Raw genomic sequence first — 26,553 nt, forward strand, 5'->3', positions numbered from 1 at the left:
ACACCTTGAGCCAAAGGCAGATGCTCAACCGCTGAGCCACCCAGGCATCCCTCAAATAAATAAGATCTTAAGAAAAAAAAAAAAATTTGGGTGGCTGGCAGACTCAGTCAGAAGAGCATATGGCTTTTGATCTTGGGGTTGGTCTCAAGCCCCATGTTGGGTATAGAGATTACTAAAATAAATAAACAAACTTAAAAAAAAAGTAAAATCACTTGCTCGAGGGCACATGGTTACAATGAGGGGGGCCAGGATGTGAACCCAGGATCCAGTGGGCCCATCTGCTTCCTGGGCACCTCCACCTGAGTGTTTCTCAGGCTCCTAAAACTGTCCCTGTCTCTCTTCCCCACTCATGATACTTCCTTTTTCCTTCAGAACATGTATCAAATGTATAATTAATTACTCTTTTGTATCCTAGGCTGTAATTTCTGTGAAGGCAGGAAACCATGTTTATCTTTTTCTGTAGTTAACTCCCTCTACACTTAAGGACTGAGTGAGTATTTATTAAATAACCATATTGTGGGGATCCCTGGGTGGCGCAGTGGTTTAGCGCCTGCCTTTGGCACAGGGCGCGATCCTGGAGACTCGGGATCAAATCCCACATCGGGCTCCCTGCATGGAGCCTGCTTCTCCCTCTGCCTGTGTCTCTGTCTCTGCCTCTCTCTCTCTCTCTCTCTCTCTGTCTATCATAAATAAATCTTTAAAAAAAATAACCATATTGTATCATGTTGTGACTGTGTACATGTTTGTCCTTCTGGTCTGTGAGACCCTCAGGGCCCCCTACTTAATATCATATGAAATGTTTATTTGTAGATTGCCCCTGTTTCCCCATCAGAATGGAAGCTCTGTGGAGAAACCAAGTATTTTCGTTCATTGCTTTCTCCACTGTGCCTAGAACCATGCCTGGAAGATAGCACATGCTCAATAAATATCTACTGAACGTTGAAAATGCAGGGATGTGGGGGCGCCACGCTGGCTCTTTGTAAGGCATGCTACTCTTGATGTTGGGGTCATGAATTTGAGCTCCGTGCGTGGCATGGAGTTTACTTTTAAAAAGAAAGATTTTTTTAAAAGGAAAAAGAAAAGAAAATGCAGGGATGTGGCCAGATCACCTTTCCATCCACAGCACCCACTCAAAGCCCAGGGAATTGTCAGTGAATACTGGCTGAATGACCAAGTGGGTCTGTGCTAAGAATGTGTGCGCTGGCTATGCTCAGATTTTTGGGGACTGTGCCTCACGGTGGCTCAGCGGTTTAGCGCCACCTTCAGCCCAGGGTGTGATACTGGAGACCTGGAATCGAGCCCCACATCAGGCTCCCTGCATGGAGCCTGCTTCTCCCTCTGCCTGTGTCTCTGCCTCTCTCTGTGTGTGTCTCTCATGAATAAATAAATAAAATCTTTAAAAAACGATAACTGTGCCTCAGACACACACCCCTCCCAAGAGAGCCTGGGTCCATGGGATTCCCCAGACTGAAGAGAGAATGGGGAGGAAGTCCTACCTGGAAGCGAGTGCTCACAGCCATCTGGTGGTCACCTGGGGAACTGCAAGTATTGTCAACCCCTGTCAAACTTCACCCCCAGCCTCTTTTGGGGAGATGGTGATGTTTAGGATAGAATGGAAGGCATTCCTTGGATTAGGTTGCCAGCTTCAGATCCCAGCTCTGCCATTTGCTGTGTGATCTGGGCAAGTCCTTCAGCTTCTTGAGGCTTCACCTATGAAATGGGAAGGCAGGGTTATTGTAAGCCCTGGGATCGGGTCTGGCACCTGGTAGGTGGGAAGGACTGGACTGGGTATTAGTGGTGGGGAGGAAGCAAGGAGGTACGGCAGAGGGCATGAGGGGGAGAGAAGAGGAAAGGGCAGCTCTTTCTCTAGGTAGCAGATCTTTGGGGAAGAGAGACCCAGTTGGCACTGATGGCCTCCATTGTCCCATTCTCATAGGGCAGTTTTAAACAGCATGGAGAGAGTGCCCATGTGAAAATCCATAGCTTGGGCAGCCCTGGTGGCGCAGCGGTTTGGCGCTGCCTGCAGCCCAGGGCGTGATCCTGGAGTTCCGGGATCGAGTCCCACGTCGGGTTCCCTGCATGGAGCCTGCTTCTCCCTCTGCCTGTGTCTCTGCCTCTCTCTGTGTATCTCTCATGAATAAATGAATAAAATCTTGAAAGAAAGAAAGAAAGAAAGAAAGAAAGAAAGAAAGAAAGAAAGAAAGAAAGAAAGAAAATCCATGTTTCACTTGAGTCTCTTGCATCTCTGGGGTTTCTCATGGCTAGAAATATCACTGCACTCCTTTCCTCCCTGGCTGCCTGAGGATCCACTACCATCTTGAATGACACTGTGACTTTCTGGATCAGGAAGTTTTAGCCAACCAACCACTTCAGTGGAAACATGGTCACTGATGTTCTTCACACTGAGAAGGCAACAGTACCTAAGACAGAACTTTGGGGAAAATCAGCCAAAATGTACAAGACCACACCAGATGTCATCTTTATATTTGGAGTCAGAACCGTTGTGGTGGTGGCATGACAACTGGCTTGGGCATGATTTATAATTCCTTGGATTATGAAAGAAAAATGAACCCAAAGACAGCCTTGCAAGACATGGTCTGCATGAGAAGAAAAAGACCTCAAGAAAACAGCAAATGGGACATGAGAACAGAACGAAGAAAGTCAGGGCACCACACAGGCCAATGCTGGTGCAGGCAAAAAGGAGTAAAGATTCTGGAGTGACTTTATCTGTGGTGATTGTGCATGAGAGGATTAATGAACTATGAACATATACAAAAAAAAAATAAGGAACTGGGGCACCTGGATGGCTCAGTTGATTAAGCGTCTGCCTGTAGGTTGGGTCATGATCCCAAGGTCCTGGGATGGAGCCACAAGTCGGGCTCCCTGCTTGGTAGGGGAGTCCGCTTTTCCTTCTCCCTTTACCCCTCCTCCTGCTTGTTCTCTCTCTCTCTCTGTCAAATAAATAAAATCTTTTATTTTTTTTAAATAAGGAGCTATTACTGTCACTCAGAGTAACAGAAGACAGTCTCTCATACAACTCTCTCCTGCCAACCTCCCAGCCACCTTTGCCCATCCCAGAGACCCGCTGAGCGGTTGCTGGGATCCAACTCTGATGGAGAAGAGAGCAAATACCTGAGTTCTGGGGGGCCTGATGCCCCTGTATTCTCTCTCTTTGGTACCCCCACCTTTCTTGACACTGTGCGTATCACTATTCTTCTCTTTCTCTAGATGCTGCTTTTGACTTTAGGCATCCAGTTGACGAGTATTTGTACGAGGCCAGGTGCTGTAGTAGCACAGAATGGAACAAAGTCTCAACCCTCACAGAGCTTATATTCCGGTGGGACTGATCCATAGTGAAAAAGAAAATACATGAAGAAACATATAATCGGAGGAGTACTAAGTGCTCTGAAAAATAATACATGGAGGAAAGGGGAGAGAGAGGGATGGAGGGGCGGGGTCACTAGGATAGAGGAAGGGAAGCCTACTGTGGAAGTGATGAAGACAAAGGCCTGAATGAAGGGAAATGGGTTCCAGGCAGAGGGAAGCCCAGGACCCTTTGCAAGGACACACTCACCCACAGTCCCTGCCTTCGATGACAGTGTTCCCTGGCGCTTTTCTTCCCATGCTCTTCTCCCTCCCGAGTAATATCATCTTACCCCTAGAAACTCAATTACTACCTGCACACCTATGCCTCCCTAGTGTCATCCTCCTCCCAGATAGACACAGCCAGTGCTGATAACGTGCCAGGCCCTACCAACAATCCTGAGGTAGACACTAACATTATCCCTATCTTACAGATGAGAAAACAGGCACAAAGAGCTTGAGAAATTCACCCGAAGTCACACAGTGAGGAAATGGAGGGTTTCATCACCTCCATCCTCGACTCAGCACATCCAACCTGAAACACATCATTTTCCCCAGCCCCTACCCTCTCCTCTTCCCTTGTACCCTGCCACTGGCCTGTCACCTCCTTCCCCCTCCCCACACCTACTGAGGGGACTACAGTGGTGCTGTGCTGGGGGGAGAAGTCAGTGGGGCCTGGGATCTGAGCCCCTCTGGTTTCCTTAATCCCTAACCTGGTCCCTGCCCTCCACCCCCCATCCCAGAGGCCTGGATAATTCCTTTGAGGATCAAAGCTAGAGACAGAGGAAAGAGAAGCAGCCAGTTCCTGTCCCCCTGGGCATATCTGACACCTCTGGAAAAGTCAGCTGGGGTGGTGTGTGTCCCTGCTACATAGGACAGGCAGGGCTGGGGAAGATGGAGCTCCTTCTCCTTGCCCCACCCTGTCAGATGCCTAAGAGGGGAGGTTGAGAGGGGCCTGCCCTGGGGACTGCGCTGCCAGGTTTTCTGCTTCCAAGTTCTTCCCGGCTCCCCCTCCCCTGCTGCTTCGGGGAAGTGCCCCCTCCACCACCACCACCACCACCACTACCCTGCTGGCTTTCCAGATCTTTGAATAAATAATTCAGGTTTTGAAATCTTGCCAGGCCCACCCCTCCCGTGCTGAGAGGGCGCTATTGGGCGGACATGAGTGACGTCACCCAGCTCCTTACCCCAGCCCCAGCATCACGAGGACCTGCCCTGGCAGCAGCTCACCTGCCTGGTCACTGTCAGTCCAGACCCTCTACTCTGTCCCTCTCACCCTGGGGCTCATTCAAAACAGTCACCCGGTATCTTCATTCTAGGACCTTACAATCCTTTACACTTTGTTTTGTCACCTCAGTACCTCAGTAACAGGGTCAGGGTGACCTGAGGTCCTATCATCTGGACACTCCACCTTCCCTTTCCCTCGGCACTGCCTCTGCCCCCATGGGATCCCTGAGCCCCATCATGTCACAGTCACCCTGACACTGCTATAGTTGCCCTGGGGGCTTCCTTTTCTATGCATGGCAGCGTCCTTTGGCCACCATCCCCCAAGATCCTGTCACCATGCTCATACTGTCACTGCCACCCACTTCCCTGCTCCCTCGTGCTACTGTCACCACCACCTCAGGGCCCCATCATCTTGGCAACCCCCGTCATCCTCACCGAGGACGCTCATTCAGCCTCATCACTCGGTCTCCGTCACCCGAATTCCGTCCGTCCCTGCCATCTGAGGGTCCCATCACCCCACAGCCTTTCGGGGTCCCCTATCTGCTTCCCCTTGCATATTCCCTACAACCTCCCCGGGACTTTTCCAAGGCTCTCCCACCGGCGCCCCCCGAAATCCCGGCCCGCAGAGGGCGCCGCGTCAAGGACAGCGCGGGCCAAGTGGGGAGGGGCGGGGCCGCGGCCACGATCGCTTTTTATGAATGGGGGAGCGGGCGGTGCGAGGCCTCATTACTATGCCGCGCAACGCGCGCTGCGCCCCGGCGCGACGCACCCATTGGCCGGCCGGGCCGCTGACGTCACCGGTCCGGTGGCCGGGGGCGGGGCGGGGCGGGGTGACTCACGCCGCTTCTCCCGCGGCCGCGGGGGCTTCTCCGGGTCCGCGCAAACCCTGCGCCGCCGGGACCCGAGCAGAATCTCCCCGCGGCCCGGCCGCACCAGGTCCTGAGAGGTGAGTAGCGGGCCCCGCCGCAGCCACCAGGCATCTGGAAGAGCACGTAGGATGCTGGGGTGCTGGGCCAGCGGACAGGCTCCCAGCGGCTGGCAGAGGTCGGAGGTCGAGGCTGGGAACCCAGAATCTGGGCTAGCAGGCGGGGACCCAGTGTCCGGGTGCTGAGAGCCGTCAGCTGGGTGACCCCTCTTGGGGTGCGCATTCCTCCAAGGCCCAAGGCCCTGGAGGGAATGATGGGTCCTCTGCGATTGGGCCGGCAGGAGGCATCTGAGTCAGGGACCCAGGCGTCCGAGCAGGTGTCTGACTTAGGGATCCAGACATACGGGCAGGATGCCGAGTCAGGCCCAGGATCCAGGTGTCCGGGCAGAAGGAGGGGTCTGACTCAGGGATCCGGGCCTCCAGCAGAGGGTGTCTGTTCCAAAGACCCAGAGGTTGAGGCAGGAACAGGGGTCTGGTGGGGACAGAAGTCTGGGCCGGTGTGAGCTGGGGGTGGGGCCGAGTTCCTAGGTGGTGTTATCCTGGGAGTGCAGGGTGGGGGCTGGCGGGACCTTCACGCGCCTTCCCTGGGGGCGGAGCCTCGCTGGCGGAACGGAGAATCGTGAGGGGTCTGGAAAGCCTCAGAAACTGAGCGTCATCCTCCCTGATGGGGAGGGAACAGAGCTCAGTCTAGAGATGTGTTTCCCTTCCCCAGTCCCGGGCCTACCTGGCGTCTCCTGGATCCCGTGGGCCCTCATCCACTTACGGTAGTCCTTCATCGGGTTCTCAGCTGGCCAGGCACGTGGGAGAAAGGCCTGGAGGACCCAGGGAGTTGGAGAGAGACTGAAGAGACCCAGGACAGTGATAGGAAAATAGGCCCCTGCTGGACTGGGGGCTGGGGGTGGGGGCAGGGGGAGACAGGTATGTCCCAGAAGCAGCCCTGGGGTGTGGCTGGGGGGGGGGACAAGGCCCTGGGACTCAGCTGGGTATCCGGAGGAGACACTCTCACAATATATCCTGAGTGGCACCTTGTCCCCTACAGACCCCTTTACACAGCACCCAGCCCTGCCAACTTCTCACAGGGCCTTTCTCCTACAGGTACCACCATGTGGGGTGCAGGAAGCCCCCTGGCTTGGCTCTCTGCTGGCTCAGGCAACGTGAATGTGAGCAGCGTGGGCTCAGCAGAGGGGCCCACAGGCCCAGGCGCACCTCTGCCCTCACCCAGAGCCTGGGATGTGGTGCTGTGCATCTCGGGCACCCTGGTGTCCTGTGAGAATGCGCTCGTGGTGGCCATCATTGTGGGCACTCCCACCTTCCGTGCCCCCATGTTCCTGCTGGTGGGCAGCCTGGCTGTGGCTGACCTGCTGGCCGGCCTGGGCCTGGTTCTGCACTTTGCTGCTGTGTTCTGCATTGGCTCGGCGGAGATGAGCCTGGTGCTGGTTGGCGTGCTGGCGATGGCCTTTACTGCCAGCGTGGGCAGCCTACTGGCCATCACCGTCGATCGCTACCTTTCTCTGTACAATGCCCTCACCTACTATTCAGAGACAACGGTGACTCGGACCTATGTGATGCTGGCCCTCGTGTGGGGTGGCGCACTGGGCCTGGGGCTGCTGCCCGTGCTGGCCTGGAACTGTCTGGATGCGAGGGCCACATGTGGCGTGGTGTATCCACTCTCCAAGAACCATCTGGTGGTCCTGGCCATTGCCTTCTTCATGGTGTTTGGCATCATGTTGCAGCTCTATGCCCAGATCTGCCGCATCGTCTGCCGCCATGCCCAGCAGATTGCCCTCCAGCGGCATCTGCTGCCCGCCTCCCACTATGTGGCCACCCGAAAGGGCATCGCCACGCTGGCCGTGGTGCTTGGCGCCTTTGCCGCCTGTTGGCTGCCCTTCACTGTCTACTGCCTGCTGGGAGATGCCCACTCTCCATCTCTCTACACCTATCTCACTCTGCTCCCTGCGACCTATAACTCCATGATCAACCCCATCATCTACGCCTTCCGCAACCAGGATGTGCAGAAAGTGCTGTGGGCCATCTGCTGCTGTTGTTCCTCTTCCAAGATCCCCTTCCGGTCCCGTTCCCCCAGTGATGTCTAGTCATATCCTGGTGACCCTTCAGCCCTGATCACTACAGAATTCCAGAATGTTAGGTTCTCCAGGGCTTTGTTCCAACCCCCCCCCCCACTCTCCCAGCTCCACACCCCCAAGACCCAGCTGGTTCTGGAGTTCTAGGACATTGGGTGTTTCATAGGATTCTGTCCAGATCCCTACAGGGCCCAGTTGGCTCCATGGTTCTAGAACGTTCTGGTGGCCAGGGTTCCACTCAGAAATGTCCCACAGCCCAGCTGGCTTGGAATTCCAGAATGCTGCTGGGTGTTTTACAGTGCCATTCCAAGTCCCTGATCTTCCCCTCCCTTGACCTTAATCATGTCACTTTACTTTTGAGTTTCTGAACTAAAGAGTCAGAGAGGTTAGTCACTCAGTTGCCTACATAGGAGAAAGAGAGAAAAATGTATCTATATATATGTGCACATACAAAAAGAGTACCTATTTATAATTTATTTATTTACTTATTTATTTACTTATTTATGGGTGATAAGGGGAAAAAAGAGACCCACACCTTGAAATCCAGGCCATACCAGGGTACCCCCAGTTCCCACACCCCCATTGCTGACCTCAGTTCCTAGAGGGGGGAAAAAGGGAGAAAGAGAAACCACGTATTTTGTTATTATTTTTGCTTATTTTTTATCGAAGAGATCATAGAAACCAGAGCCTTCTCCCCAGGCCCGCCCCTCTCGGGTTTGCTGGGGGAACACACCAGCCTCTGGTTTTTTATTTTTTTAAGAAGCCATCACCTGAGCAACCAAGAATTCCTCTGCGCTGGGGGCCGGCTGCCCTCTGGTGGCTGTTTGGGGGAAACTGCAGCCCGGCCAGGCAGCCGGGCCAGACCACGCGGAACCCCAACTCCACTCCAGCCTGGCATCCAGCGCCACAGCCAGGACCTGGGGGCCAGGCCCCACCCTGCGGTGCCCTAGAAGAGGCAGGGTGTGTGAGCCAACACCTGACCCCTTTGCCAACCGGGGTATGGCCTCCAGTGCTTCCCTATTCCTGTCCCTGACCCATCACTCAATAAAAAATGATTTTGTGATAAGTATGTTTCTGTCTCTGTGTGTGGAGGAGGGTGGGGTGGGCCTGGGGTAGGGGGAGCTAGGTCAGACCTGGGAGCCTGTTGAATGGCAGGGAACTAGGTCAGGCCTGGGAGCCTGTTGAGGGATTTGGGGAAGCTAGAGAACCAGGGTGGAGGATGGCTGGCAGGTGACACCTCCACCCTTTTATTTTTTTTTTAAGGATTTTATTTATTTATTCATGAGAGATACAGAGAGAGAGGCAGAGACACAGGCAGAGGGAGAAGCAGGCTCCCTGCAGGGAACCCCATGTGGGAGTTGATCCCAAGTCTTCAGGATCATGCCCTGGGCTGAAGGGAGGTGCCAAACCGCTGAGCCACCCAAGTATCCCCCCACCCCTTTAGAGGTCGATCTAATGGGCCCTTCTGCTCAGACCAGGGCACTGCCAGGCAAGGACCCCACCTTATCCTGAGGACAGAAACAAGGGTGCTAGAGCCTTCTCGGACTGAGAATGCCCACGTTAGCTTTTGTTTGGAGCTTTGGCATGAAGTATATGCTCAAAGCATATCCATTTCCTTGATAATAGCTCCTTCAAATTGTGGGTGTTTACCACATGCCAGGCACTATGCCAGGTGTACACGTATGTTACCTCCTATGCTGAACAAGCAGCTCACGGCACAAGCAGCTCAAGCAGCTCACGGCACAGGTGGTATCTTCTCCATTTTACAGACGAGAAAACTGAGACTGAATGAGGGTTAGTCACTGGCCCCAGGGACTATCCATTTTCATAACCTGTGTTCTGTTAGCCCATGGCCTCTCATCTCCCTCCTCTCCAGGCCTCTCATCTCCCTCCTCCTCCTCTCATCTCCGTCCTCCCCATTAGGACGTTCTGGATTTTGACTGGTGGGGTCCATCCTCAGAGTCAGAGGACATATTTGGGAGGAGGTTGGATACAGTGTGGTCATTCTGGAGCTGGAGTGATGATGGTAAGTGTGTACATTTGAGGACACAAGTGTGTAGGCCCCTGAGTGTGGGTGTTTTGGAACCAGAGAGTATGTTGACCAGGCAAGGGCAGGAGCAGGTTTAGAAGTGTGGCTAAAGAGGAAGCTCTTTCTTGACTAGCAAAGGCTCCCAGCCTCCCAGGGTAGGCAAAGCCTGGAGATAGGACCCTCAGAGCACCCCTCCATTGTACAGATGGAGGGGGGTCTGAGACCTGAGGAACAGTCACTTGCTCAAACTCCCATAGCTGTGCCAGGCTAGGACTCAGGTCTTCCTCCATTTCCATGGCCAGAGCTCTTTCACCTGGTGTGAACCTCCTAGTGTTCAAGTCTCCTCCCCAGCAGAGGCCACGGGATTCCAAGGGGAGTGGACATGCCAACAGGGGCTGGGGTAGAGGTGGTGGAGGGCAAACTGGGCCAAGCTACCCCAATTCCAGTCCAAATACAAAGCAGGGGAGCCCCACCAGGTCAGATGGTGACCTTCCAGGACTTCCTTCCTGGAAGGTCCCTGGGAAAAGACCCCCAACTCAGCAAGCAACCTCCCCCATACCAAGTTTTGGCCCAAATATTTCATACATCGCCATGGCCCTTTGCACGGTATTACTGTTCTCTTCATCTTACAGATGTGGAGGCTCTGAGAGTAGAGGCTCTCTTTCGTTCATTGCCATCCTTTTTTTAAAATTTTATTTTTTTAACTTCATTTATTTATTCATGAGAGACACAGAGAAAGAGAGAGGCAGAGACACAGGCAGAGAGAGAAGCAGGCTCCATGAAGGGAGCCTGACGTGGGACTCGATCCTGGGTCTCCAGGATCAGGCACTGGGCTGAAGGCGGCGCTAAACTGCTGAACCACCCGGGGCCGCCCCAGTTCACTGCCATCCTTGAAGACAACTTACATTTCATAGAGGAGACAGTAATAAAGAGACAAGTTTAAGATTTGGTAATGTCAGAGACTGCAGAGTCCTCAGAGAGAAATAAAGTAGGGAAGGGACACAGTACATATAATCTTTAAATGAGGGCTCCCAAGAAAGGTCTCACTGAAGGTGACAATTGTCCTGCCTAAAGTCACATAGTAAAGGTTTTTTTTTTAATTTTTATTTATTTATGATAGTCACAGAGAGAGAAAGAGAGAGAGGCAGAGACATAGGCAGAGGGAGAAGTAGGCTCCATGCACCGGGAGCCCGACGTGGGATTCGATCCCGGGTCTCCAGGATCGAGCCCTGGGCCAAAGGCAGGCGCCAAACCGCTGCGCCACCCAGGGATCCCCATAGTAAAGGTTTGAACTGGGATTTGAACTTAGGTCCATTTGACTTCAAATCTGTTCCTTTCTTTAAATTTTTATTTACTTATGATGGTCACAGAGAGAGAGAGAGGCAGAGACACAGGCAGAGGGAGAAGCAGGCTCCATGCACCGGGAGCCCAACGTGGGATTCGATCCAGGGTGTCCAGGATCGCACCCTGGGCCAAAGGCAGGCGCCAAACCGCTGCGCCACCCAGGGATCCCTCCAAATCTGTTCCTATCCTGAGTAAGGGAGTCCATCTTTACTTTTTCTTTCTTTCTTTCTTTCTGTCTTTCTTTCTTTCTTTCTTTCTTTCTTTCTTTCTTCTTTCTTTCTTTCTTTCTTTCTTTCTCTTTCTTTCTTTTCTTTCTTTCTTTCTTTCTTTTTCTTTCTTCTTTCTTTCTTTCTTTCCTTTTTTATTTATTTCTTTTTTATTTATTTATTTATTTATTTATTTATTTATTTATTTATTCCTATTTTATTTATTTATTCATGACAGACACATATAGAGAGGCAGAGGCAGAGTCACAGGCAGAGGGAGAAGCAGGCTTCTCGCAGGGAGCCTGATGTGGACTCGATCCCAGGACCCCAGGATCCCAGGACCTGAGCCAAAGACAGATGCCCAACCACTGAGCCTCCCAGGTGCCCTTCCTTTTTTTTCTTTTTAAGATTTTGCTTATTTATTTGAGAGAGAGAGAACATGAGCAGGGCAAAGGGAGAAACCGATTCCCTGCTGAGCTGGGAGCCTGATGTGGGGCTCCATCTCAGGACTCTTAACCAGGGTGCCCCAGGGAGTGAATTTCAAGAGCAACTCAGAAAGAGGCTAAGCAAGGAAACCTGGGTGGAGAGCCCTGTCCCCAGGTTGGGGAGAAGCTAGAGGTCTCCAGGCTAACCCACAGACCTTTGGGAGGGGTGGTGTGAAGAAGTGCCTCCTTGCTGCCTACCCGTGTTCCCCAGGAGACCCCACAGGGGAGACCAGAAGGAAAGGGTGCAGGTGCCTGGACTATTCAAGGCAAGTTTCTGGCTCCAGAGCTCAGCAGAGCCTAATGCTTCTCGGCTGGGAGGGCCTGTGGTAGGCTCCCACACTGTGGGTTCTCCTCTGTTGTCCGGGTGTGGTTGTATGGTGGATCTGAGGCATTTCTGGGAGCCTGTATCTGGGGTCTCTCTGCCTTGGGCTCTGGGCCCACCCTGAGGGACACCTGCCTCAGCTACTCGGGTTGGAGCCTGTGAGTGTGGTGGAGCTGGCTGGCTTTTCCTTCCTGCAGGGATTCTGTAGATACAGCTCAGGTCTTCCTTCCGTGACCTCCTACCCTGTGCTTCCTCCAGGAAGCCTCCTTGGCTAAGTCCTCCTGGGGCTATGAAGATGTGGTTTATACAACATGCCTTGCAATACTTCTGGAGTAAATATTAGAGAGAAGTCTTGCCTTCTTCATCAGCATAGGGACCCAGAAGGCAGGGCTGTGTGTCCCCCTCCAACTGAGGGTCCCTGAGAGAAGGAACATGCCTGTGCTCTCAAACTGAAGTCTTCTGTGTCTCTTTCAGCCTCAGATTCATCTGGTACTAGCCTGGAGCTACTTAGCTTTGCATGCCTGGTGCATATGTGTGTGCATGTGTGTTTTTTGGGGGGAGGTTGTCCAGGCCCCTGACACCTTTCCTTTTTCCTTTTTTAAGATTTTATTTATTTATTCATGAGAGACACAGAGAGAGGCAGAGACACAGGCATAGGGAGAAGCAGCCTCCATGCAGGGAGCCCGATGTGGGACTCCATCCCGGGTCCCCAGGATCGGGCCCTGGGCTGAAGGCAGCGCTAAACTGCTGAGCCACCCGGGCTGCCCCTCTGACAGCTTTCCAACCCCATGCCTCATCCCACCAGCTACAGAAGCTTGGGAGGTGAGCTGGGTAGTGGATTGGGGGGGGCAAGGGCTGGGGCCTAGAGCCCTCCCTGCCTTCCTGCCTAGGTAGGCCCTTGGGCCCATCTCTCCTCTCCTTCTTCCCAGGTCCTGGGTGGGGGAGGGGAAAAGCCCCATGTGCTGAGCCCCCACTGGGGCCATGACCGCCTCTCCCTGCAATAAGTGAGGAGACAGCAGCTATTAATATAAGATGAGTTCACGGGCTCACAGCTTCCGCAGGCTGGAAAACAGGCTCCCGGGGCTGGGGGCTGCAGCAAGGCTGGTCGTCTGTCAGATTCTCTCCTGGAGCCTGGAGCCTGGAGCCCGAAAGCCCCACATTCCCCAGCTCCTAACACGCTGAGACTTGCATGCGTGCAGACCTATGCGTACACACACATGAGCACACACAGGCGCCTTTGCGGGGCTCCAGGCTCGTGGCCGTTCAGCTAACACACACACACACATGCACATACATCCAGCATGCATGTATACCCCGGTGTACCTGCACACTGGTATACACATACATGCGGATATATCATTGCACACACATTAATAGACCACATCAACTTATGCACACGTTTGCATGCAGGAGCACATTCATCAGCGCACATATGTGGCCTCACACACAGGAGTATACACACACATACTTATCCCTGTATACACATGAACACACGGGTCCAGACATGTTTGCAGTACAGATCCATTTACACACCATTGCACACCCACTTATAGACAGACACAACACCGCACATGTATCTATAGATGCTATCCAGGCAGGTACACACAAGTACACACACATGTGTGTAAGGCACATAGGCCCACATTCAAGGACTTGAGTGCATGTGTATATGCCCCTTTGCACATAGAGCCACACGGGCTCCCTGCTGTCAGTGCTCAGCAGTCACGAATTCACAGGCAGACCCTTGGTTTCCAGGCACCGGGCTGGCTCAGCCTCCCCTCCTTGTCTCTCCCCTCCCCCACTCCTGTGACAGGCAGCGAGTGCTCCTGCCAACCCCCATGCCTGCCTTCGGCTTCCCGCCCCCCGGGGGTCCCCAGATCCCTGATTAACCCCCTCGCTAATTGGCCACCAGCCCCTTGACTTTGCTGCAGGCCTTCTCAGGAGCTGGGAGCGAGAGGCTGCAAATTGGCCAAGCAGGATGGGTCTGGGGAATAGAGTGCGGGGGTGGGGTGCGGGTGCTGTGAGCCCAGTGGCTGGCGGGAGCCAGGCAGTGCACTCCTGATACCAGAGCTTCAGGAAACACTGCCATCATATTCTCTTGGGAGGGCACCCCTATGATTCATGTGTACACAGTCACATGAAGCCTTCCCTGCACACACATTTTACACACACTCACCAGTCATGTGCATGGACATGATTCACTCTATATTTTCACACAAATGCACGTGAACATTTGCAGATACCCAAGTACATTCATGAACTCTACATGTACAAGCAACATCTTACATGTGCATAAATTTAACTGCCAGATGTAGAGACCATATATACATGTGCATCCAAACACATCTCACCAAAACATACAAGCTCAGTCATATGTATGTAGGCTTGCAAACATGTACACTTACATGTTACACATACCTATGAGTGGACTCTTTTTTTTTTTTTAAAGGAGATGTTTTGTTTTTAATTTTTATTTATTTATGATAGGCACACAGTGAGAGAGAGAGAGGCAGAGACACAGGCAGAGGGAGAAGCAGGCTCCATGCACAGGGAGCCTGACGTGGGATTCGATCCCGGGTCTCCAGGATCGCGCCCTGGGCCAAAGGCAGGCGCTAAACTGCTGCGCCACCCAGGGATCCCCTATGAGTGGACTCCTAAGTGTACTTGTAGACATACATCTACATGTGAGTGCACACCCATGGAGCCCAGGCATGCATTCACAGGTCACTCACGTGTGTGTACATACCTTGATGAACAGGTTACCGGGTGGCCACTGAGTAAGGAGAACCCTCTCTAGCCTGCCTCTGGCTCTGCAGAGGAAGCTCCAGGTTTGTGCAGTTCACTGGTGGGGGTGGGGAGCAGTAGCGATGGAACCCACCCAGGGTGCAAGTTGCCATCACCCAGGCTCCATCTCAATACCTAAACCTGGGACTTCCACTGGGTTCCCCTCAGCCTTCGGTTTCCAGACAGAAGGGCAGAGCTTTTGGAGCACCTGGCTGGCTCAATCAGTGGAGCCTGTGACTCTTGATCTCGGGGGTGGTGAGTTCAAGCCTCCTGCTGGGTATAGAGATTGCAAAACAAAACAAAAAACCTTTTAAAAAAAAAAAAAAAGGAGGGGCAGAGCTTCTGGCTTTAGTCTCTGTTGTTCCTGTCTCCTTGGTTCTGGGCTTGAGCCCATGGGGAGAGTTCTGCTTTCTTGTAGGCAGCTTGGGGCCCAGAAGAAGAGGATTTCTATTTCCATGCCTGCTGCCAACTTGCTGTGTGACTTTGGGTAAGTTGCTGTGCCTCTCTGGGCCTGTTTCCTCAACTGTAAAATACCGCTAAAAAGCTTTGCGTTGATAATCCTCCCAGGACTGGCCTGAAGTCAGTCCATGGGGTCATGTTTATGGATGCGCTTTATTCAGGCACACTACATTTGGGAGAGGTGGATTTCCCAAGATGGTGAGACTCCAGGGTGGAGGGGTCACATACATCATGGTCAATGTGAGGGGACAGCAACGTGGGAGCTAGAAGATCTGACCTTTGACTTCTCAGCCAGGAAGTCTGCTTCTCTTTAAATATGTACACAGTGCGAGGTGTGTGCAGTTCCCGAGGTGAGGGCGGGCTGGCTGCCTGCTGAGGTGGGAGGGGGTCTATGCAGGACTCCTGCCACCACCATACCGAAAATTCTACCATGAGAGAGATTCCTTTGGGTGTGAAACCCTTTTTTTTTTCCTGTCGTCCAGCGCCAGACCTCCCTCTAGACACCCTCATCTCCTGGGGCTGAGGGACTGTCTATGAGGAGCTCCTGAACCTGCTCCCAGCCTCATTATCCAGAAGGGAACTAGCTGACAACCACCCTAGAACAGAACTCACAGGAAATGGTGCCAGGTTGCCCTGGCCACCGGGCGGCCAGGAGGGGGCAGTGAGGAACTGGCGGAGGCAGCGCGAAGGGAGGGGTGGCTCCTGAGGACTCTGTGTGAGGTTTGCCTGCGATTATGTGTTCCTGTAACTGTGTGCCGATCTGTGTCCTTGTTTGCACAAGGGCAGGGCTCTGCGTACGGTGTGTGCACGTGTCCTTGGGCCTGGGTTCTCAAGTGTGCCCACTCACGTGTGTAGATGTCGCCTTGTGTGTGTGTACCTGTCTTCGTGTCTGAATGTGTGCATCTTCACAGGTGTGCACGCGTGTACGGAGCAGGGTGCACCTGTGGGAAGCCCCAGCCCACACCCAGGGGGCCCACTTTGTTCCCCGGCAGCTCAGGGTGCAAGGGCTTCCAACTCTCAGGGTCTACGCGTCGGGCCCTCGGTCCTGCCCGCTTGATTTCAGAGCCAGGGCAAGAATAAGGATCACCTGTAACAGGGCGCCAGAGGGAGGGGCAGGCCGGAGGGAAAACCTTAACAAGACTGGGATTCTAGACGGGAGAGGGCCCAAGGCGGCAGGGTGGGCAGACCATGACCTCTGCGGAACAGAAGAGACCACGTGTGAGCTGTGGCTGCTCCCGGCCAGCCACGTGACCTTAGGCAACCCAACCTCTGACCCTTCCCTCTCGAGGCTGAAACGAAGTGTGTGCGGGCTTGGCAGGTGCAGGCTCAGCAAACGCTCATTCCCCTCAGGACTGGCCCAGGAGGGGAAGCCGGGGGCACAGCTCCCAGGGGAGGCGCGCGCTTTGGCCGGGCCGCCTGCTTCCCAGAACCACACTCCTCCCCTCCAGTTCCCCAGCAAGGGCGGCTCCCGACACCACCATTTTGTCTTCTCCCAGGGCGGGCGTCTGGCTGCCTGTCAGTCACCGGCCCGAGGAAGCCAAGTGCTGACTAAACACAGGCCTGAGCAGGAGGGTGGAGCAGCGAGGGGCTCCGGCGGGGCGAGCTGGCTCCCGCGCCCCCTCCCCTGCACCCCCACCCCGGGCGATGAGCTCAGAGCGGCTGGCGCGGCACTTGCTGACAATTCAAAACTTCTGCCCCCCCCCCTCCTGGGACGCCGGTGGGGGACTCTCCTTCCCTGAAAGGCAGGCGTGGCCACTGGGGTCACCAACCTTGCTCCCCGCCCTCTCCCGGGGCAACTGGAGCTGGGTGTCTGCCCATCAAGTGCCCCCAGGGACGGCCACCCTCAGCAGCTGTGCTGCCAACAACCGTTGCTTCCTGGGTAGGTCACTTTTGGGGGTCAGAATATAAACCCAGCCCCTTCGCCTTCCCAGGCAGGAGGGGTACACACAGCAGCCTCAACTTTTTATCGGATTCCACTGAAAGTCCTTCTACATTTAAGGTACGTTGCCTGGGTCAGAGAGGCAGACAAGATGCCGGCCAGATGCTGGGAGGCAACATCGGCATCTGCCAGCGCCTCTCTTCTCCCTGATGCAAGTGGCCAACTGCTCGTCTCCCCAGCTGAAGACGGCTGGGGATCCGGGCTTCCGGGTCCCCCAGCTTGGGTCTCCTCCTAAATCAAAATGGTTTCTGGCCTCCACCTCCCCCTCCCACAAAGGCTACGCCATCCAGACCCGCAGGCCTCCTGCTCCTCGAACCCACTCACACAAGACCTCCCTCCAGGGCTCCGGCCACCACCTGTGGCTATCAGTGTCGGCCCCTTCCAACCACTTTCCCATTAGAGACAGACAGAGACAGGCACAGACGCACAGACACACACAGACACCAAAGGTGGCTGAGCAGCTACAAAGATTTATCAAATTATTTAAAATGTTGGCATTTACATATTTGCACGTATAACATAAAATCGTTACGTGGAATCCTCAGGCCATGGGGTGCTAACGTGGTGCACACATGAGCCAGCCAGGGAAACAAATGAGACCAGGCTTGGAGCCACAGGGCTTTAAAAAAAACTGGACGTCCTTCTAAGCCTAAGAGGAGCAGGGCGAAGAGGAAAGAGTCACCTCGGGGGTTTGATTTAACCCCACCCTCACAGGTCTCTAACCCCCACCTCTCCTCTCCCACCCTGAGGGGAAAGGGACCCATTTCCAGACTATATCCCTACTACATATATGCCCACTCCCTAAAATCGATGTGGCAAACACACCCAAGAATCCACTGGAATAGGTGCTTATAAATATATTTATATCAGAGAAAAACAAGGCACTTTGGGAGCATTATAGCTCACTCTCCTACATGTACATCATTCTAGACAGAAAGTAAAAATTGGTTAGTTTCTCAAGTGAGTTAACTGAGTCAAGTTAATACAATAACAGAATTGTTCCCTAGCCCTCACGGAGGCACAGCATGAGGCATATCTCCTAGTGACACCTGGTCCCAGGTCTGCTGGACCCCAGTAGAGCTCAAAGCCTGATGACGGACGCCAGGAAGCCTGACATCTCTCCTGAGCAACAGCCCTTTGCCCTGGGGCACTGGCCCCCTCCCCAGGCCCTGAGGTCAGGTGACGGGGTGCTGTGGAAGGAGGCAGGCTGAGAGCAAAGCTGGGACACGGTGGGAATGCTTAAGCAGGGTCACCAAAGCCACAGAGACCTCAATCTGTCCAAGCTGGCGCTGCAGAGCCGGAGGATCGGCGCCACGGGAAGAAATTTCACATTAGCCCTGACAACACTGCCTCGGCTCTGCGGTGACATTGGCCAGGGTCGTTTCTGAGGGCGCTTGAGCTTCCGTTGGAGGCGAGCTGGAGCTTGGGCCAGCTGCTCTGAGCCTCCAAGGGATTGCAGAGCCTGCCCCCTCCCTGTGGCTGCTCCTTTGGAATGTAGTCATCTCACAACCATGGCAAAGCCACAAGTCACTTCTGACACTGCCGACTGGAAGCTGGGTCCCTGGGCCACAGGAATGGGGGCAGGTCCCCTGGGCTGGGCAAACTAGGGAAGGGAGGTGGCTCCTTAGCTTCAGCGCTTGAGTCCTTATGAACTACTGCTCCACACTCTTACCAGCCTCAGCCCAGTTTAAATAATCACTAAACTTTGCATTCTACAATTACAGGATTCCAAAGACACACAATTACCTGCATAGGGTCCTTTATCATCTTAAAGGGCTCTGGGTTTAGGGAAGCATTGTGGGTTTTTTGTTTTGTTTTGGTGCACATATGCATAAATAGAGCCCAGAGGGCCTCTCGGCTGACTGGGTCCCCAGCCCCCCGAGCTGAGGAGGCTTCGCAAGGCCGGCTGCTACAAAGCACAGAGCTTGGCTGCATAGATTTTAATGAGAGCGTCAGGCAGAGCTGTGCTGTTGCTCTCCGGGACTTGCAGATCATTACCAAACCAGCTGTAGGATGAGAACACAGCACATCGAAACCCTAGGAGGTCACTGAGCTAATGATCTAATCCTACCTTCCGCAGGCAGTGCCCCCCCTTCTGCCCCCAGCCCTTTCCAGGGCAGACTGTGTCCATTCCAGAAGCCAGGCCAACACCGCCCCCTTCAAGGTCAGAGCAGAATGATAGCAAGTGACGCTAGCTCCCCCTTTTCCGGAAAGGAGGGGGATGGGGGTAATTTAGTCAAAGCCATTAGGCCCGAACCCTGGCCTGGCCAGGCCCCAGGACTCCTATTTGGGAGAACCACTGCCCTCCACCTGCCTCTCGAGCCACTGCTGGGCTGCAGCCAGGGACACCTTCAACAGCCATTTTAGGGTTCTGAAGAAAGCACCTTCAGCTTCCTAAGTACAAGGTGGGAAGCAAGGTGTGGGCACACACAGTAGGGTATGGCCAGCACGGAGCACGGTGCCCGCCCCATGGCAGACATCTGATCTGGGGAGGGCGGGGGTACAGTCTGCAGTAGCCCCGGCAGGAGGGCATGCTGGCCCCTACAGGCTCAGTCCCCACGATAGAGTTCAAGGAAAGAAGGCAGACGGGGAGCATCCAGCCAGGGCACAGCGGTAGTACCCATGATTACACACTCCCCTCAAGCCGGAGGGGTTTATGAGGGCTTTGGCAATTACTACAACCATTTGCTGTGCTGGGTAGAGACAGATCCTGTTTCTCTTTGTTTCAGGGCTCTGAAAGCCAGAGAAGCCAGGAGAAGCCGGTTTCAGCATAAGAGGCTACACAATAGGGCAGAAGAGAAGAAACCTCACTGTTGGCCAAAGCTGACCAGTTTTTTTCTGAATAATAGCACCTGTGTATTAGCTCTGGGAAAAGGGGGAGTGAGGGAGGGAACATCACGGCACACAGTGAGGAGGGAGCTGGAAATAAGACCCAGAGCCCCTCAGCCTTTCAGCCCTGCTCACAGCTGCCAGGCCCCCCTAGGCAGCTACCTGCGGCAGCCGCCAGCCTGAGGGACTGAAGTTTCTATAGTTGGCAGAACCTATGCTTAAATTGGGGAAATAAAAGGGGGACGAGTTGTAGAGGAATTGAAAGCAGCACCTGTCAAAGCTGCATACCCCCTTCCTTCTTTCACTACCTCTGGTCCCCCAGAAGGGCAGCTCCCAAGGCCATGTGGTTCAATGGCGATAGTAAAGGGGGAGCAAAGAATTGTAAGACAGGCTATAAGGGTCTGAGCAGCACTGAGAGGTCCGGCACTGGCTCTGAGCCCTCCTCCTGGGACTCCCACCTATGGTGAGGTCTGGAGTAGCAAAGAGCCAAGACTGCTCTACCTGGACTCCTCCAAGTGCCCACTATTTGGTCCCAGAAGGCACAGGTGACTTGGAACCAGGAATTCTGGGCTCTAGAGTTCTGTCACCATCCAACCGTGTGACCTGAAGACCTGAAGCAAGTCATTTCCCAGCATCATTAAGAGGGTAGGATCCAAGGAGTTCCATCATTCTTCCAGTTCTGCAGTTCTGAGTCTCTAAGCTTGGCCCCTGACGGCCAACAGAGGTCCAGATCCCTGTCAAGGCTAGTTTGGTCATGGGTACTGGAGGTTTGAACTAGGCTCTGGTGCCTAAAGCACCTGGTAGTGAGGGAGGAGTATTTAAAGGACACTTGAACACCACACTCTGCAGAAAGAGAGCCTGAGGGGAGGCAACAACTTCAGCCTTCAGAAAGGCACCATTTCTGGGTAGAGAGGGAGACACTCTTTAGGGCCTGATGGCTCCTAGAATAAAGCGCACCGAGACACAGAGATGGCTTAGCAAAAGATAGCTAGCTCACCCTGCTGACCACGGCACAAAGGTGTGGCAGTCTGGCTGCTAGGGCATGTGGCCTGCTCTGCCCTCTCAGCGCGTGGGAAAGAGGCCAGCCATGCCCATGCAGGCTTTAGGACCAGAAGATGGCTGGCACTATTTGAAGGGTAAGGATTTTGGAAGGAGACTACAGATGAAAATGGCTCCCAAGGGAAGATACCAACTCCAATCTAAACCCAATCAAAGGGATCTGCTTTGGAGTTTTGCCTTCTCTTCAATATGCAACAGTCACTTGAAGGGAAGAGGGAACATCTCAGCTACTGAATCTCAGGAGCCCCCATGGGGCCTGTCCATGGGGAGATGGGAAAATATATGTTGATTTGGAGGAAGCACTTGGATATATCTTTGGTTGCTTCAGGGAAGACTTTGGCCCCTTGAAATTCTTTTTTCCTCTCCCCACCCCCCATCAGACTGTTGGGATATGCATCAAAGAAGGCAGCAGGAGGAAAGAAAAAGGAGGAGGGCAGCAGGCAGAAAGAGTTAATCCGACCAGTCGTCCTCATCAAACTCAGAGGAGTCATCTTCTGAGTCGCTGTACTCCACGGCAATTCGACGTGACAAGATGGTGGCTACATCGTTGCCCACGACATCTCGTTTCTCTTGTTCCTGCTGCTCCTCAACCTTGCGCAGCTGAAAGCCTGATGAGATAGAGACAGAGAGAAGGGTTCAGAAGGTGAGTGGGTCTCCAAAGGTCTGGGGATCCACACAGGACTGAGGAAGGGGGCGTGGCCAGGGGTGGGCAGAGTCTGGGAAGGTGTGGGGATCCTCTGAAAAAGTAAAAAGGGAAAAGAGAAAGCAAGAAAAGAAGTAAAGATGAGGGTTTATCCAAGCCTGGCCCCAATGCAATAGGCATGTTGGAAAGAAGCCTGCCATTCTTTCCATTTCCACAGTCAGGCTGGTGAGGATGGCACTTCTCAGGAGGCTCTGAGTGGGGAGTAGCCACCAAACTGTACCCACTAGGCACTCAGTCTCCCTGGTTCACTGATTACCACTGAGCCCAGCTGCCCCAACTGGTCTCCCTCAGACAACCCCTAGTTCCAGGAGTCTCACAAACCGAAGAAATGACTTTAAACCACTGGGATTAGACCTGACCTCTGAAAGAAAGAGAATAAATACTCCACAAGGGTGAGATGATAAGGGAGGGCAGGAAGGTGGGAAAAAGGGAGGGAATGAGACAAGGAGGGAATAGGAGAAAAAGGGGAGAAGGACGGGGTGAGAAAGGGGAAAGAGAGAAGGGACAAAGGGTAAGAGGACAGGGCATGACTGGCCAGAGAAGTATCTTCTAGGGCAGTGATACTTGGTTTTCTCTGGGGCACAAAATGAAGGCAAACACAGGCAAAGCCATGTCTTGTCAAGGAGTTCAAAGACCCCAAGTTAAGAATCTCCTACTTTACTTATTTAAGGTAATCTCTACACCCAAGGTGGGGCTTAAACTCACAACCCTGAGATCAAGAGTCACCTGCTCTTCTGACTGAGCCATCCAAGGCCCCAAGAATCATTATTTTATCTATTTTGTTTTTATTATTTTTTAAAGCTTTTATATATTTATTTGAAAAAGAGAGAGAGCACAAGCAGGGGGAAGAGCAGGCAGAGGAAGGGGGAGAAGTAGGCTCTCCACCGAGCTGGGAGCCTGACTTGGGGCTCAATCCCAGGACCCTGGGATCATGACCTGAGCCGAGGGCAGATGCTTTGGCTCAGGTGCCCCAAGAATCCTTTACTTTAAACTAAGATGGAAAGAAATCTAAATCTCCGTATTTTCAGAGTGAAGCCTTTCTTTAGGCTGATGTGAGGCCTGAGGTCCCTCCCAATCTCTCCCCACCCAATGGAAGCTATCCCTTGGGAAGGGCATGGAACCCCTAGGCCACCCTCTAACCAGTCATCTCGGCTGTAGAAATTGACAAGTGGTCCTGGACCCAGCACTGGGAATTACCTTGACGTATGGCTGAAAGTAAGTCGCTGCGGGCATCACTCACAGGAGGCAAGGAGGACTTAGGCTTGGTGGCATCAGAAAGTGGTGGTGGTGTGACAGGCTGGACATTGGGACCACTGAAAAGGAGAGGAGGGGGCCCCGGGGGAGGGGGAGGCGGGGGAGGCGGAGGTGCACTTCCTATTGGTTGGGACAAGGGAGGTGGTGGCAGAGTCGGGTAGTCAGCTGCAGGCGGTGGGGGAGGAGGTGGAGGGGCAGCAAAATCGGGGTGAGGTGGAAAAGATGGGGGTGAAGGTGGTGGTGGGGTCCCTGGAGGCCCAAATCCTCCAGGCGGTGGAGGGGGTGGAACGCTCATCATTGGAGGTGGAGGTGGAGGGGCAGGTGGTGGAGCAAACCCGGGTTTGGAGCCTGGTGGAGAGCCCAGAGGAGGAGCTGGCGGTGGATGGCTTGGGCTGACCACACTGGATCTTTTAGGTCCAGCTAAGCCAGGCCCTCTTTGGTTGCTGTCTGTTGGGCAGCTAAAAGGACAAAGAAAAAAGACCCACCATCAGTCTCAGCACGCAAGCATCCACCTCTAATAAAGCTTATCTAGGAGCCTAGGTTTATTTTGGTTGACTACTATCATTTCATTTTAGCTCAAATAGAAAAAATGATCAGAACAGACCAACAATGCAATGGGAAGCCTTGTAATGCAATGAAGCTTCTCATCAGCAGAGGGATATAACTAGTAATTGAGAAAAGCTATTTGAAAGAAGTTTACACTGAGTTCCTCTATCAGGTAAGGGTTGGCTGAAGTCATTTTCTAGGTCTCCCTCAAACTTTCCAGCTCTCCAAAGGAAGGCACCCTCCTGAACCCTCCACTAAAAGGGATAGTCAGTTTAATCCTGAAACCAGGAGCAAGAAGGCATGCAAGAAGAATTGGAATAAAAATCTAAACATTACCCACCCACTGGGCTCTATTACTCAGGCTATTATCATTTACCAAATCTTGTGAGGGCAGGAAACCCAAGCCAAGCTAACCAAAGCTGAGCAGAGTACAGATTTAGGTAAATGCACCTCCAGTGCTCACGTGGAAAAACCTGAGAAGGGATGACGATCTGAGGGTCAGCATAGATGGGAAATGAATGTGCCACCAGACTTTAACTGGGTTGAGAGACAACTGAGTTGTACCTTTCCCGGGTCACATGTGCTTGGCTGTGGCTGCAAGGTCTCAGGCTATGTGTGAGGCTGAAGGATTTTTTTCCACCTTGGTACCTGCCCTCCACTAATAGTTACTTCTTAGAATAAAGCATCCATCTTGGGATTTTCCATAGACCTTCCAGCCTTGGCTGCATGTGATGGCACAATCAGCGGGAAGTGATCTGGGATGAGTGGTTTCTTTTATTTATTTATTTTTTTTTAATGAGTGGTTTCAAGAGCCAAGAAGAGTGGATCCGCGTGAGGGGAAGGGGTTTATAGCACTGCTTTAGGTGTCCATCTGAGGGGTCCTCAACATAACCAACCTCTGATTCAACAGTGTCCGAGGAGAAAACTGTACCTTTCAAAGCTCTCATTTGTCAGGCATCAGAAAGGGCAAAGTAACGGAGCAAACACTGAAATCTGAATACTCTTCAGATCCCCATTCAGTCATTACTTTCTTTTTTTTCTTTCCTTTTTTTTTTCTTTTTGAAAGATTTTATTTATTTATTCATGAGAGACACAGGGAGAGAGAGGCAGAGACACAGGCAGAGAGAGAAGCAGGCTCCATGCAAGGGAGCCTGATGTGGGACTCGATCCCAGGTCTCCAGGATCACACCCCAGGCTGAAAGCAGGCGCCAAACTGCTGAGCCACCCAGGCGTCCCCAGTCATTACTTTCTAACTCTTCCCCTGTACACCTCTGCCAAACACCAGTACCAACAGAGTCTACGTTTGATCTCCCTTTTCCCTTTGTTTCATTCTTTCTGGAGATCTATCCAGCAGTGAAATGAACCAGAACAGGGGAGGAAGGTAACTGCTAGGTTCCTAGATAACAGGGCACAATGTCTGCTAAATACTGTAAGGATGGCAGATTATACCACTTCATCATGCCATGCTCAGTTAAAGCTAGGTAAAAACAATAAGAGATATGATGGTGATCTCCATCTGTTCTAGTATAGCTAACAGTTAAGAATATGGGCTCTGGGATCCCTGGGTGGCTCAGTGGTTGAGCGCCTGCCTTCGGCCCAGGGCCTGATTCTGGAGTCCCAGGATCGATTCCCACATCAGGCTCCCTGCATGGAGTCTGCTTCTCGCTCTGCCTTTGTCTCTGCCTCTCTCTCTCTCTCTGTGTGTCTCTCATGAATGAATGAATGAATGAATGAATGAATGAATGAATAAATAAATAAATAAATAATCTTTAAAAAAAAAAGAATATGGGCTCTGCAGACTGAATGACCTGCTTTCCAATCATGGCTCTGCTTATGACTGGCTGTGTGACCTTAGGTAAGTTCATTGACTTCTGTGTGCCTCACCATTTACTCATCTGTAAAATGGGTACCTACCTCAGGAGGACTATTGTGAAGATGAAGCATCATATACAGTGTTTGGCATAATGCCTGGCACCTCACAGACACTTAATAAACATTTTATTATCTACACAGACTTGACTCAAGTTATTTTATTGGTCCTGCCCTGAATTTGGAACACTTATATTTTTTTTTCCTTAAGATTTTATTTTTTAAAGTAACCTCTAGGGCACCCCAGGGGGCTCAGCAGTTTAGTGTCGCCTGAATCAGCCCAGGGATGATCCTGGAGACCCGGGATTAAGTCCCACGTCAGGTTCCCTGCAAGGAGCCTGCTTCTCCCTCTGCCTGTGTCTCTGCCTCTCTCTCTCTCTCTCTCTGTGTCTCTCATTAATAAATAAATAAAATCTTAAAAATAACAATAATAATAAAAATAAAAATAAAAAATAATCTCTACAACCAACACAAGGGCTTGAATTTCATAACCCTGAGACAAGAGTCTCACCCTCCACTGACTAAACTAGCCAGGGACCCTGAGGTATACTTATTTTGTTCTTGAGCGTGTAACCACCCAGAGTAGACAGGAGAGATAGCACAATTTACCTGAATTCTGCTGGTGGGGGAGGCAAGCTGTCCTCAGAGAAGGAAGGAGAAGGCGGAGAGGTGGAGTCTGACAGCGGTGGTGGTGGGTAGCTGCTTCTGTCCACATTTTCAACAGAGCCAATAGTGCCATTCTGGTACACCAAGGTGGGTGGGTACCTGACAATGAACCCAGTGTCAAAACTGTCATTTCAAGTGTGACTGGCACTTCTCAAGTTTTTTTAAGAGACCCTACAAAAATGCATTTGGTACAAAAGCTTTTAGGAAGAAAGAAATATTCCCCACATGTTTTCTGCTGTTCGGAAATTTTACTTTAGGATTAAATTCAGGATTAAAATTCAGGACTAGGGATGCCTGGGTGGCTCAGCAGTTGAGTGTCTGCCTTCAGCTCAGGGCATGATCCCTGGGTCCTGGGATCGAGTCCCACATCTGTCTCCCTGAGAGGAGCCTGCTTCTCCCTCTGCCTATGTTTCTGCCTCTCTCTGTCTCATGAATAAATAAAATCTTTAAAAAGAAATTTTAG

General features: G+C 52.5%; 2 protein-coding genes across 3 annotated transcripts in view; one reads left to right on the forward strand and one right to left on the reverse strand.

The window, feature by feature from the left end:
• Positions 1-5,474: 5,474 nt before the first annotated feature.
• On the forward strand, positions 5,475-8,662 carry GPR3 (G protein-coupled receptor 3). Its single transcript, XM_055332449.1, has 2 exons — positions 5,475-5,536; positions 6,611-8,662. The coding sequence occupies exon 2, from the start codon at positions 6,619-6,621 to the stop codon at positions 7,606-7,608; it is 990 nt and encodes a 329-aa protein (XP_055188424.1). The 5' UTR covers positions 5,475-5,536; positions 6,611-6,618; the 3' UTR covers positions 7,609-8,662.
• An 8,952-nt stretch (positions 8,663-17,614) lies between these two features.
• WASF2 (WASP family member 2) overlaps positions 17,615-26,553 on the reverse strand; it is a 74,301-nt gene continuing 65,362 nt past the window's right edge. For both annotated transcript variants that reach the window (XM_055331918.1, XM_055331919.1), the window contains exons 7-9: positions 26,034-26,189; positions 22,953-23,467; positions 17,615-21,660 (exon numbers count right to left, since the gene is read on the reverse strand). In XM_055331918.1, the coding sequence (XP_055187893.1) occupies positions 21,503-21,660; positions 22,953-23,467; positions 26,034-26,189 (829 nt within the window). In that variant the 3' untranslated portion in view covers positions 17,615-21,502. The remainder of the gene's footprint in view (positions 21,661-22,952; positions 23,468-26,033; positions 26,190-26,553) is intronic.

Source organism: Nyctereutes procyonoides, unplaced genomic scaffold (genome assembly GCF_905146905.1).
Source record: "Nyctereutes procyonoides isolate TBG_1078 unplaced genomic scaffold, NYPRO_anot_genome, whole genome shotgun sequence".
In the NCBI taxonomy this organism is placed as follows: domain Eukaryota; kingdom Metazoa; phylum Chordata; class Mammalia; order Carnivora; family Canidae; genus Nyctereutes; species Nyctereutes procyonoides.